Below are 12941 nucleotides of genomic sequence, written 5' to 3' on the forward strand. Positions count from 1 at the left end.
GGAAAGAGATTAGGACAACGACTGCTATGCTCAGCCCCCTCGCCGTCCGCCCCACGCCTCTGCCTCGCCTCACCCGCATTATGCGGACGTTATACATGCGCAGGAGCCTCTCGTTCTGCTCCTCGGAGCTGTAGATGTCCTTGCGTAGCTTGTCCGCTGCCCGCATGTAATCGCCTCTGGCCGAGTACATCCATTGCAGGGTCAGCCCTCGGCTCTGGCGGAAGCAAGCGGGGAGGTTGAAGCCTTTTAAAAGACGGGGTGTTTTGGTTTTTTTTTTCCGGGGAGGGGTGCAAGGCAGGCTTTACCTTCAGCAGCGCCGTGTATTCGTTGAAGCGAGCGATGTGCTCCAAGAGGACGTCCCCGTAGCACCAGTAGTCGAGGGGCAGGAGGTGGTCGTGCGTCAGCTTGATGAGCAAGTGGCCCACCACCTCGGCCACTGTCTTGGCCACGGCCGGCAGGCGCCCATAGAGAGCCCGGTTGAGGTTGTCATAAGTGTCCGCCATGGTGTTGAGAAACGGGTAGCGGCGGGAGTCCTGCGGGCAGAGAACCACACTGAGGTCGAGGGGTGTCGGTGAAGCTCCAGGAAGTGGAGAACTGGGTAATGGGGGGGCTACTGTGTTTGTGGGGAGGTGCATGTGTGTCCACAGCCTTTCTCAACTTGTGGGTCCCCAGATGTTGTTTTTTAACTGTTTTATTAAATTTGCTTAGTAATGTAACATTATTATATATATTCTATAAGCAAAGAATACAGAACACCATTCATGCTACAATGCATACCTACATAGCATTAATATACAGTGGTGCCTCACAAGACGAAATTAATCCGTTCCGCGAGTCTCTTCGTCTTGCAGTTTTTTCGTCTTGTGAAGCACGGCTATTAGCAGATTAGCGCTATTAGCGGTTTAGCGGCTATTAGCGGCTTAGCGGTTTAGAAAGGGGGGGGGAATGGAAAAAACTCGCAAGAACTCGCCCGACGTTTCGTCTTGCAAAGCAAGCCCATAGGGAAATTCGTCTTGCGAAGCACCTCAAAAGACGGAAAACTCTTTCGTCTAGCGAGTTTTTCGTCTTGCGAGGCATTCGTCTTGCGGGGCACCACTGTATATGGTTTCTGAAAAAGGGCTTACATAACAAAATCCATTCAAAATACCATCCGGTTTACTTCTTTTCTTTTCTTTTCTCCCACCCCCTCCCTCCCCACTCCAGCCCTCCCCCCCCCCCCCGGTCAGTCCTTCCTTCTTCATATCTTTATCCATGTACACAGTCTGTTCATTCGAGCTTTTATGTTAGGGTTGGCTTCCCCCCTTTCTATCCAGTCCCTGTAAAAAGCCCATTTATTTGTGATTCTTTGGCATTTGTTTTCCCATCTATCCTCTGCCACTATCTGTGCAAATATTTCTGATTGTACGTATTCAAAAACACAATCATTCCATTTTTCCATATTCCATTTGGCATTTTCTTTCCATCCCAGAGCAATAACTGCCATTCCAGCTAGAATCATAATCTTGTACAACTCTTGCTTATTACTTTTTACTTTGTTATCTCCCAATATTCCCGAAAATAACAAATCCCTATTAACGTCTATGTTTATTTGAAAAATAATAATAATAATAATAATAATAATAATAATAATAATAATAATAATTTATTATTTATACCCCGCCCATCTGGCTGAGTTTCCCCAGCCACTCTGGGCGGCTCCCAATCAGTGTTAAAAACAATACAGCATTACATATTAAAAACTTCCCTGAACAGGGCTGCCTTAAGATAATTACCAGAGATTACCTTTATAATCTTTTGCCAATATTCCTTAGGTCCCCAGATGTTGTTGAACTACAACTCCCATCACCCCTAGCTAGCAAGGCCAGAGCTCAGGGATGATGGGAGTTGTAGTCCAACAACATCTGGGGACCCACAGGTTGAGAACCGCCGGTCTAGGGGCATAAGAGGGTGGCGAGATTGCTTTTGCAAATGCGCAGTCAGTGACCATGTTCCATACCACCTCACCTCCCTATTTTTAGAAATCCTTTTTATTCCACATTCATGACAACTTGTGCTCACGATGTTAATGGGGCGGTTAGACCACAACTCTGCTTTCAATGCTGTTTGTAACTGTGGACGTTTTGGGGGCTTCGTTTCCAATTAGCATTTCCTGCTGAAATCCCGTAACTTTTCTGAAGATTCTTTTATTTCTCCCGAATCTTCCAACATTCAGATTCATTGGGTTTCCGTGAGTAGGAAGAGGGATTACTGTAATGCTCGCCATTTCCTTCCACACCTCGGTGTTCCCTCCAAATTCCCAAGCAGCCAATTGTTCCTCCCTACTAAAATGAACGCTGGACTGAGACAAAACGGGTTGGGGCTCTCACCTCGGCGAAGGAGAATTCCACAGCAGGGACCCCCCCAAAGGAGGTGAAGGCGAAGGCGCTGCTGTCCATGGGAAGGGGGCGGATTCTGACATAAAGGAGAGCATAAGAATAAAGCTGTTAAAAAAGTAAATAAGAGTAGAAGGGAAATGAAGGGATACGGTATGTTGTATGGAGATTTAGTACCCCTTTGTGCATTTGTTCTCACTCCCTTTAAGGCAGCCATCTTTTTTTTACAGCCACATTGTTATTCGACTCTCAGCGTGGCTCATACAAAGTCAAAACATGGTGGGTGGGTCCAGTTATTCGCTATATGCTCAGAGGCACTAACTTTCTTTTTAAAATCATCATTACTTGCAGCCTTCTAGATGCTAGACTGAAATATGCTCAGAGTCGAGAGTGGATTTTGTGCTCTTTATTCAGCTCATAGTGGTGAGGAGGAATGGAAGTTCCCCCAGAATGTCTGCTTTATATACATTATTTACACAATGGGCCCCACGTGATTGGCCGATTCCAGGATTCACCTGTAGGCCAATCAGATTGCGGATTCACTTCCACCTGGAGATGGATTGGGTCGCTCATGTGGACCAATCAGACTGCTGTATTCTGGATTCTATTGTTCTAGGACCAATCAGACTGCTGCACTCTGAATCCTATTGTTCTAGGACCAATCAGACTGCTGCATTTTGGATCCTATTGTTCTAGGACCAATCAGACTGCTGCCTTTTGGATCCTATTCAACTCAGTACATAACATAGACCCAACCATTGAGACAGATATCAGGGCTCAGCCCCGGCTCAGCTGGGAAGAAGCTGGAGGGGCAGACCTGGGTTCGAATCCCTGCTCTCGGCTATGAAGCTCACTGTGTGACCTAAGGGGCCAATCCCTCACTCTCACCTTGACCTACCTTACAGGCTTGTTGTGAGGATTACATGACATAAGTCATCTTGAGCATTATGGAGGAAAACGTGGGATATCAATGCAATTAGTAAGTAAATAAACAGCAAGAAGGGTTGGAAGGGGAAGTCAAAGACTAAGACTGTGAGCTCTTACACCTCCGTCTCCCAGCGCTGACCCTGTTCGGTCACCTGGCCGAAGATGCTTTGCCCACTGCGGCTAGGACTGTCCACCTGCAGGAGAGAGAGAAAGAGACCAGGAGGCAAGGGGTCAACCCTGCCTTCCTCCGAACCTGTAGATTAGAAATTTTTTCGCTCCATAAGATGCACCTGACCATAAGGCGCACCTAGTTTTTAGAGGAAAACAAGAAAAAAAATAATATTCTGAACGAAACAGTGGATGTAAGATTTTTGTGGTTCATGCTGTGGCCACAGACATGTGATCTGATGGTGAATTTGGGGTGACCCAATGTAAAAATCCATGGGTTTTTACCTCCCCCCTTATCTCTCTCCCGATCCCACCGATCAGCTGCTTCCTTTCAACACTCCCTTCCCTCTTGTTTGCCTTAGTGTCTTTTCCTTAACTGGAGCGGTTTTTTGCTCCTCCTTTTCTTCTAATTTCTCTCCTTATTGCTTTAGTCTTCCTGTTTCCCCCTTTGCAAGTTTGCTGTCCTTACCTCCCCCCCCAGGCAGCCTCCTTTATCTCTAGTGCCCCTTATCTCTCTCCCCAATCAGTGGCTTTGTTTCAACACCCACTTCCCTCTTTCAAAATAAAAAGCATTATCTGCTTTTTGCCCCTGGGCAATTTGGCTCCAGGGACCACGCATTCGCCCCATAAGACGCACAGACATTTCCCCTTACTTGTTAGGAAGAAAAAAGTGCATCTTATGGAGCGAAATACAGTGGTGCCCCGCAAGATGAATGCCTCGCAAGACGGAAAACCCGCTAGACGAAAGGGTTTTCCGTTTTGGAGGTGCTTCGCAAAACGAATTTCCTATGGGCTTGCTTCACAAGACGAAAATGTCTTGCGAGTTCCTGCGGGGTTTTTTCCCTTCCCCCCCCTTTTTCCCAAGCCGCTAAGCTGCTTATCAGCTGATCCGCTAAGCCGCTTAACAGCTGATCCGCTAAGCCGCTTATCAGCTGATCCGCTAAGCCGCTAATCAGCTGATCTGCTAAGCCGCTAATAGCGCTAATCCGCTAAGCTGTCAATGGGCTTGCTTCGCAAGACGAAAAAACCGCAAGACGAAGAGACTCGCGGAACGGATTCTTTTCGTCTTGCGAGGCACCACTGTATATGGTAACTACGAACATAAGATAAGCCCTGCTGGATCAGGCCAACAGCCCAGGCAGCCCGGCATCCTATTCTCACAGGGCCACCCAGGTGCCCTTTATGGGAAGCCTGCACGCAGGATCCAAGCACAAGAGACCTCTTCTCTCTTGTGGTTTCCAGCAACTGGGATTCAGAAGCACCTCTCCTTCTCCATGCATTTGCCCAATCCTCTTTCAAATCCTGTGGGAGGGAGTTCCACAGTCTAACGCTGTGCTGCATGCAAAAGGACTTCCTTTTTTAAAAAATACATCTTTATTAATTTAAAATAAATACTTTTATGAGAAAACAGATGTACATTCAAGTAAACAAACATACAATTAAACAAATAACAGAAAAATCAAACAAATTGCCACACTATAAGATGCAAGAAGATTAATAGAATTATCGTCATATATGCTCCTGATACTGAACACAATTATAAAACCGATAGAGAAGAAATTTAAAACTGACTTCCAATTAATCTCGCAGAAGGACTTCCTTTTACCTGCCCCGAATCTTCCAGCGCTCAACTCCACTGGATGTCCACCGTGTTATTTTATAAATCTTGAACCGCTGTTCGGAAAACCTAGGAGTCTAGGCTCCCTACCACCTTCCCATCCCAGGCACTCCATAACTCATCTGCCGTGCCCCCCTCCCCGTCCTGCCCCCCTCCCTGGGAACCCTGGAGCCCCCTCCCCCCAGGTCCAGCTGCTCCAGACCCCAGAGTCCTGGCAGGGTGGGGGGAGCTGGGCTTACCTGCTTAATGATGCTTTCAATGAGGCCGACAAGTGCAGGGCTGGTCTTGGCGAAGAATTTGTCGTCTCCTGGAGGGTGGGAGAGAAGAGAGAGGCTGAGCACCAGCATCAAGACTCTCCACCCCACATCTCTGCTGTTGTAAACAAAATCTGCCCTTTTCCCTTATGGGGTATATCCAAGAGCCCGTATAGAGTCCTTACGTAGGTTCCCTATTGGTAGGAGAAGATAACAGAGGCCAACCAGAGAATACTGAGAAGCAAAGCAGCTAGTAAGCCTGATCTTTATTGATCTGTTGCAACAGGATGCCCCCTTCACACGCAGGAAAGGAGGAGGACCCAGAACCAAGGTGTGCCCGCCCTTATATAGACATTTTAAATTCCCTGCCCTGGAGCTCAAGACCATCCCTCCATACATCATACCTACATCACCGAAAAGACAAGTCTAAAACAGAAATTTGAATGTTGTTTTTCTCCTGTCGTTGTTTATCTCCTGTCTGGCAGGTTACTTGATTGGATTGCCCGGGGAGCCTGGCCAGTCTTTTGTAGTGATAAATACAGTGGTGCCCCGCAAGACGAACGCCTCGCAAGACGGAAAACCCGCTAGACGAAAGGGTTTTCCGTTTCGGAGGCGCTTCGCAAAACGAATTTCCCTATGGGCTTGCTTCACAAGACGAAAATGTCTTGCGAGTTCCTGCGGTTTCCCCCCCTTTCCCCCCCTTTTCCTAAGCCGCTAAACCGCTTATCAGCTGATCTGCTAAAAGCCGCTAAACCGCTAATAGCGCTAATCCACTAAGCTGTCAATGGGCTTGCTTCGCAAGATGAAAAAACCGCTATACGAAGAGCCTCACGGAACGGATTAATTTCGTCTTGCGAGGCACCACTGTACTTAGTTCCTGGGCCAGGTCAGGCTCACACCCTGTTCCTATCTTAAATGTGCCCTTAAGACAGGATTTGTGAGGAAAGAGACAATGGGGAGGTTTCCCACTTTGACCTTGCAGAGAAATAATTTGCCCAGTTTAGGAATCAAAATGGCTTCAGGTTGGTCTTCCTGTGCTGATCTATGAACGCGCTTGGTTGCTACGCTTATGAACATTATCACACTGCCCCTCTTATCTCCCCAGCTCCCTTCTCCTTTCTTCAAATTCCCCCTTGCCCTCTCTTGCAAAAGGCCAGATCCTCTCTGCTCCTTCGTAGCTCAGCAGCAGCTCCTACCCAGGCTCAGTCCAAGGTTGGTATCTCCAGGTAGCAGAGCCCTGCATCAAACCCTGGAGAGTCGCTGCTGCCAGTCTGAGTAGGCATTACTGAGCTAGATGGGCCTCAGTCAGTGATCTCGTTTAGGTGGAGCTCAATGGTCTAATTTAGAGAAAAGTCCCAAATGCTGCAATATTTCCTCATGAGGGACTTTTCCCATCCCCTTGACCAGGGGTCAGCAACCTTTTTTAGCAGTGAGCCGGTCCACTGTCCCTCGGACCATGTGGGGGTCCGGACTATATTTTGAAGTAAAAAATGAACAAATTCCTATGCCCTACAAATAACCCAGAGATGCAGTTGAAATAATAAAAGCACACATTCTACTCATGTAAAAACACCAGGCAGGCCCCACAAATCACCCAGAGATGCATTTGAAATAACAAAAGCACACATTCTACCCATGTAAAAACACACTGATTCCCGGACTGTCCACGGGCCGGACTGAGAAGGCGATTGGGCCGCATCCAGTCCCCAGGCCCTAGTTTGCCTACCCCTGCCCTTGACTGTTTTGGTTGCACTTTTCTGAACTTCTCCCAACTCTGCAACATCCCTTTTAAGGTGAGGCGACCGGAACCATACACAGTTATTCCAAACGTGCCATGGACTTGTATAATGGTGTTATAGTGATGTAGTGATGTATGGAAGTGAAAGCTGGACCAAAAAGAAGGCTGATCGCCAAAGAATTGATGCTTTTGAATTATGGTGCTGGAGGAGACTCTTGAGAGTCCCATGGACTGCAAGAAGATCAAACCTCTCCATTCTGAAGGAAATCAGCCCTGAGTGCTCCCTGGAAGGAGAGATCCTGAAGCCGAGGCTCCAAGACTTTGGCCACCTCATGAGAAGAGAAGACTCCCTGGAAAAGACCCTGATGTTGGGAAAGATGGAGGGCACAAGGAGAAGGGGGCGACGGAGGACGAGATGGTTGGATAGTGTTCTCGAAGCGACCAGCATGAGTTTGACCAAACTGCGGGAGGCAGTGGAAGACAGGAGTGCCTGGCATGCTCTGGTCCAGGGGGTCCCGAAGAGGCGGACATGACTAAACAACTAAACAACAACAATGGTGTTATGGATGCTGCTGGATTCCTTCCCACAACGCCCCCTCCTTTCCCCACTCACCCAGGACTACGCTGTCCAGGCTGATATAGGCAGCGGCCTTAAGGTGCAGCATCGTCAGATAGCCCTGGGAAAGGAAGGAGCAGGATTTAACAGAGGTGGGCTTGAGCTTGGAGGGACTTGTGAATAAGACCACTCAGCCACAAGAGGGACGAGGCATTGGGAAAGTGGGGAGGGGCGGTCGCCTTCTAACTCTATGATTCTGTGAAAAATGTCTCCTTGCCACTCCTCCTTCTATGACAGGAAGGGATCCATAGCTGTCAACTTTTCCCTTTTCTTGCTATGAAGGGATCTTAGCTGAGCCCTCCCCTGAACTGAGTTGGGATGGGGGGGGGGGGCTTGTCCCACTTCCTTCCATGCTGCATTTCCAGTCAAAGGTCCAGGTTTTAAAGCTCCCATTCAAAGTGTTTTTTTGTTTTGTTGCTTTCCCCAGGGAAAATGTGCATATTTTTGGTTTCTATGGAAGCCGCCCACAGTGGCTGGGGAGGCCCAGCCAGGTGGGTGGGTTATAAATAATAAATTATTATTATTATTATTATTATTATTATTATTATTATTATTATTATTTTACCGCTGGATTCGGAGCCTGGAAAGCACAGCACAAAAGAGAGTCTGGCTGAACCCAGCTGAGAGATTCTCCCCCCCCCTCTCCAGGCTGAAAAGGAAAAGCTTCCCAGAATTTTAAAAATGTTAATTCTTGGACCTTTATTCCAGCCACGTTCCATTGCAGTGTGCTATGTGCAAGATTTCTGAATAATAATAATAATAATACAATTTTATTTATACCGGGCTCAGGGCGGCTAACAACAAATTTAAAACACTTAATTGAGGCAACAAAAAACAGCATAAAATACAGTGTAAAACGTGAATAACAATAAATTCAGGATTCAAAAATCAATTTAGGGGGGAAATCCATCCGATACCCCCCAAAAAACCCCACCCCAGGTGCCTGCACCCCTTTTCTGTTTAAAAGCCCCAGTTCATTCATGCGTCCTGCTCACCTCACCTCAAGCCACTCGGTGGAGCCCACGCTGCCAAAATCACCAGCATCCCAACTGGCAAAGAGCAAACTTCTCCGGAGCTGGAATCCTAAAGTGGTTGAGGAAGAACAGGGATGGAGATTCACTTACTATCTGTTTCATAAAGTCCATACGCCGCTTGACTGTAAAACAACCACAGCAACAACCCTCAAAGTGGGTTAAAGCAATAAAATTATCATTTATGTATGCGACCGTGACTGTGCGGATGTTATTGGCCCAGAGATGGAAAGAAGATAAAGTGCTGACCAGAGAAGAAGGGCAGATTAAGTACCGTATTTTTCGCTCTATAAGACGCACCAGACCATAAGACACACCTAGTTTTTGGAGGCGGAAAACAAGAAAAAAAATATTCTGAATCTCAGAAGCCAGAACAGCAAGAGGGATTGCTGCACAGTGAAAGCAGCAATCCCTCTTGCTGTTCTGGCTTCTGGGATAGCTGCGCAGCCTGCACTCATTCCTTAAGATGCACACACATTTCCCCTTACTTTTTAGGAGGGAAAAAGTGAGTCTTATAGAGCAAAAAATACAGTAGATGGATTATGCCGAAATGGCTAAAATGACAGGAAGAATCACAAATCAGGAAGGCCAAAATGTTAATAAGGAATGGGGGAAATCTATAACTTATCTTAAAGACCATTGTAAACAGTTAAAATCGTTAGTAGGATTGGAATATCACTTGTAGTTTAGTAGTGAATTTTGGATACAATGGAGAGGTAAAAGATTTGGATTATTCTAAAAGATGCAGGAGGAAATGATTAACGATAGGATCCACAAAGGGGAGGAGGGAAGTCCAGGAGATTCCTTGGAATCTTGTTTTTATGTTGTATGTTGGATATGTGAATGTAAAATTTTAATCTGAAAAACCAAATAAATAATTTTTAAAAACCACAATAAAATTATCGGTAAAAACAGGAAAGATAACTCTTGGAAACGTTCAAAAGATAAAAGCAACAATAAACTATAAACAGATCAAATCACATATTGACATCTTACATGTCTAGATAATAATAATAATAATAATTTATTATTTGTACCCCGCCCATCTGGCTGGGTTTCCCCAGCCACTCTGGGCGGCTTCCAACAAAGATGAAAAGTACACTAAAATGTCACATATTAAAAACTTCCCTGAACAGGGCTGCCTTCAGATGTCTTCTGAATGTCAGGTAGTTGTTTATCGCTTTGACATCTGATGGGAGGGCGTTCCACAGGGCGGGTGCCACTACCGAGAAGGCCCTCTGCCTGGTTCCCTGTAACTTGGCCTCTCGCAGTGAGGGAACCGCCAGAAGGCCCTCGGCGCTGGACCTCAGTGTCCGGGCAGAATGATGGGGGTGGAGACGCTTCTTCAGATATACTGGACCTTTGAGGCCGTTTAGGGCTTTAAAGGTCAGCACCAACACTTTGAATTGTGCTCGGAAAAGCACTGGGAGCCAATGTAGGTCTTTCAAGACTGGTGTTATATGGTCTCGGCGGCCGCTCCCAGTCACCAGTCTAGATGGGCTTGTCTAAATAAAAATGTTTCTAGCAGGAGCCAAGAAGAGCCCAGCGAAGGCGCTTACCTGATTTCAATAGGCAGGGAGTTCCATAGAGTAGCTGCTGCCACCCTAAAAGATTGATTTCTCACAGATGTGGTGTTATGTGGCACCCATTTGAAGCAGTTAAGTGGGCACATGTGGGGTAAGGAGACTGAACCAAGGTGTCTACTTGGCATAGCTGTCAACTTACAGATTTGAAAATAAGGGACCAGCAGCCTCGAAAATAAGGGATCAGCAGCCAAAATAAGGGATTTTAGTCAACCAGCAGCCAAATGAAGCCTCAAGGGGTGGTTCCCACAGCGCAGCAACCCGGCAAAGGGGATGCAGCAAGGAAAACCACCGTCCCCTCTCCGCTGGGAAGCGCTGAGCAAAGGCGAGTCCCCAGGCAAGGCGGCCGATTTGATTGGCACAAGGCATGCAAGCTCCACCCCCCAGTCGTTCTCAGACTCCTTATTGGGTGAGCAACGCAGCCGAGCAACACAGTTGGAGCCTCCCTCCTCCCTGGCCGGCAGGCAGGGAGGGAGGGAGAGGAGCTGCTTCCTTTGAAACCCGGGAAATTTAAGGGACATCATCAATAAGGGACAGCAGCGGGAAACAGCGCTCGGATAAGGGACTTTCCCGCCAAATAAGGGACGGTTGACAGCTATGCTACTTGGCTACTTTCAAAACACCCTTCCTTAAAACCGTAACAGTCAACTTCCTTGGCCACCTCTTTCCCCCCCACACCCACCCACCCATCAGGTCCTTCCTCAAAGCCACATATTTTGTTTCACCCCTCTTAAGCCAGCCATCTTTTCCTACAGCTACATGGCTATTCCATGCACTTCCCATTACAGCTCCTCCCTCCTGCAGCAGTCCTACTCACCGTTTCTCACCATAGCTGTGAAAGTGCGGGCCAGCTCCAGCAGGATGGCTGTGCCCACTCCGGAACGGGCAGCCCCCGGACCCAGAGAATCCCGCTGGGCCCCCACGATGACATAATGATCTAGCAAAACAAGGCATGGATGGAGGTGAAAAGGAAAAGCTGCCTTCGCATGAGATCCGCAGTTCAGCCTCCCCAAATATCGTTTCCCCTTTCGGAAAACATGGGAGTTCTGAGCACCCTACGCCTTAACCCCCATGCGCCCGACCTCCCACCACCTGCAAAACTCTTGCCCGGGAAACCCGGGAGCCACATACCGGGTTCGAATCTACCCTCGATGCACCCGAAGATGTTGTTGATCATCACGGATTGCTTTTGGTTCTGAACTCCCAGCTGCAGCTGGAAGTCGGGACCCCCGGGTCCGAGCCGGTATGGGACGTCGGGAAGGCGCCCCTTCCAGGCTTGCGGGGCAATGGGGCCTGTCAGCTGCCTGTGGGGAGAACCCTTGTGAATCCACAGGCCGATCTCTCAAGGGAGGGCTGGGGCAGCTGGCCGCCTGACTTCCCCCTGCCCATGCTGTGCCCCTCAGGACCCCAGGCTGATTCCGGAGACCATCACAGAATCAGGATTGTAGCGTTCGAAGGGACCCCCAGGGGCCATCCACTCCAACTCGTTGCAATGCAGGAATCCCAGCTAAGGAATCCCTGGCAGATGGCCAAACTACCCCAGAAGGAGCATGACATGTCCCTCATCAGAGGCAGCGCCCCTCCCCTAATGCCCCATACAAAAAGATAAAGGGACCCCTGACCATTAGGTCCGGTCTGGGGTTGCGGCGCTCATCTCGCTTTATTGGCCGACGTACAGCTTCCGGGTCATGTGGCCAGCAGGACTAAGCCGCTTCTGGCGAACCAGAGCAGCGCATGGAAATGCAGTTTACCTTCCTGCCAGAGCGGTACCTATTTATCTACTTGCACTTGACGTGCTTTCGAACTGCTAGGTTGGCAGGAGCAGGGACTGAGCAACGGGAACTCACCCCATCGTGGGGATTTGAACCGCCGACCTTCTGATCGGCAAGTCCTAGGCTCTGTGGTTTAACCCACAGCGCCACCCGCGTCCCTATAATGCCCCATATAGTCCATGCCAAATATTTCTTTGTCCCCAACCCTTTACACCCACACTCCATTCCAACCTTCACCTATGCAGGAAAGAGGCGTGTTCACAGCAAAAGCACTTGAGCGGGGGGGGGGCAAATCTGGGGAAGGGGCGTGACCTGGGCCTAGGGGCGTGGCCTGAGGGCCAGGTAGAGAGGCCCCAGAGGACAGCATTCACCCCCTCCCCAGCCATGTCCTCCAATTTGCTTCCCATCGCACCCCACCCCTCAAGGAAGCCTCCGTCCAACTCACCTGAGCAGGCGGGCAGCCACGTTGGCGCTGACTGGATGTGTGGGGATGGAGGGGAGTCCCGAGGACTGAATCGGAGGGAATTGGGTGTGGTTGAATGAAGGGAAGCCGGGGCTGTAGGGGTCTCCGGCCCCCATGTGGACCTGCGAGGACGAGAGAAGGATTGGGAACGCTGAAGGGGAGACTCCACATTGAGGAGGAGTCTATCCCAGTATCCTAGCTGCTGGGGAGCAGTGATGGGAGAGGGCTGCTGCTTTCGACAGGCTGTTTTAGTTTTGCAAAACTGACCTGTAGAATCCGAAATCAGGAGGAAGCAAAATTCCAAAAAGATTGGAGTACATTTATGGAGCATACAAATAATAACTGTAGAAATTTGAAGACTCTGGCAGGATTGAAATAAATCTTACGATGTAGATAGGA

The 12941-nt window shown here is 48.6% G+C and overlaps 1 protein-coding gene across 4 annotated transcripts in view; it reads right to left on the reverse strand.

Annotated features, from left to right (window-relative positions):
- Positions 1 to 12941, reverse strand: part of TFR2 (transferrin receptor 2) — a 55158-nt gene that overhangs the window by 2560 nt on the left and 39657 nt on the right. For all 4 annotated transcript variants that reach the window (XM_079951815.1, XM_079951814.1, XM_079951817.1 and 1 more), the window contains 10 exons: positions 12525 to 12664; positions 11439 to 11611; positions 11125 to 11244; positions 8694 to 8776; positions 7691 to 7754; positions 5325 to 5392; positions 3417 to 3493; positions 2367 to 2451; positions 306 to 533; positions 74 to 214 (listed from right to left, as the gene is read on the reverse strand). In XM_079951815.1, the coding sequence (XP_079807941.1) occupies positions 74 to 214; positions 306 to 533; positions 2367 to 2451; positions 3417 to 3493; positions 5325 to 5392; positions 7691 to 7754; positions 8694 to 8776; positions 11125 to 11244; positions 11439 to 11611; positions 12525 to 12664 (1179 nt within the window). The remainder of the gene's footprint in view (positions 1 to 73; positions 215 to 305; positions 534 to 2366; positions 2452 to 3416; positions 3494 to 5324; positions 5393 to 7690; positions 7755 to 8693; positions 8777 to 11124; positions 11245 to 11438; positions 11612 to 12524; positions 12665 to 12941) is intronic.

The sequence above is a fragment of the Podarcis cretensis genome, assembly GCF_951804945.1.
Source record: "Podarcis cretensis genome assembly, chromosome: 13".
In the NCBI taxonomy this organism is placed as follows: domain Eukaryota; kingdom Metazoa; phylum Chordata; class Lepidosauria; order Squamata; family Lacertidae; genus Podarcis; species Podarcis cretensis.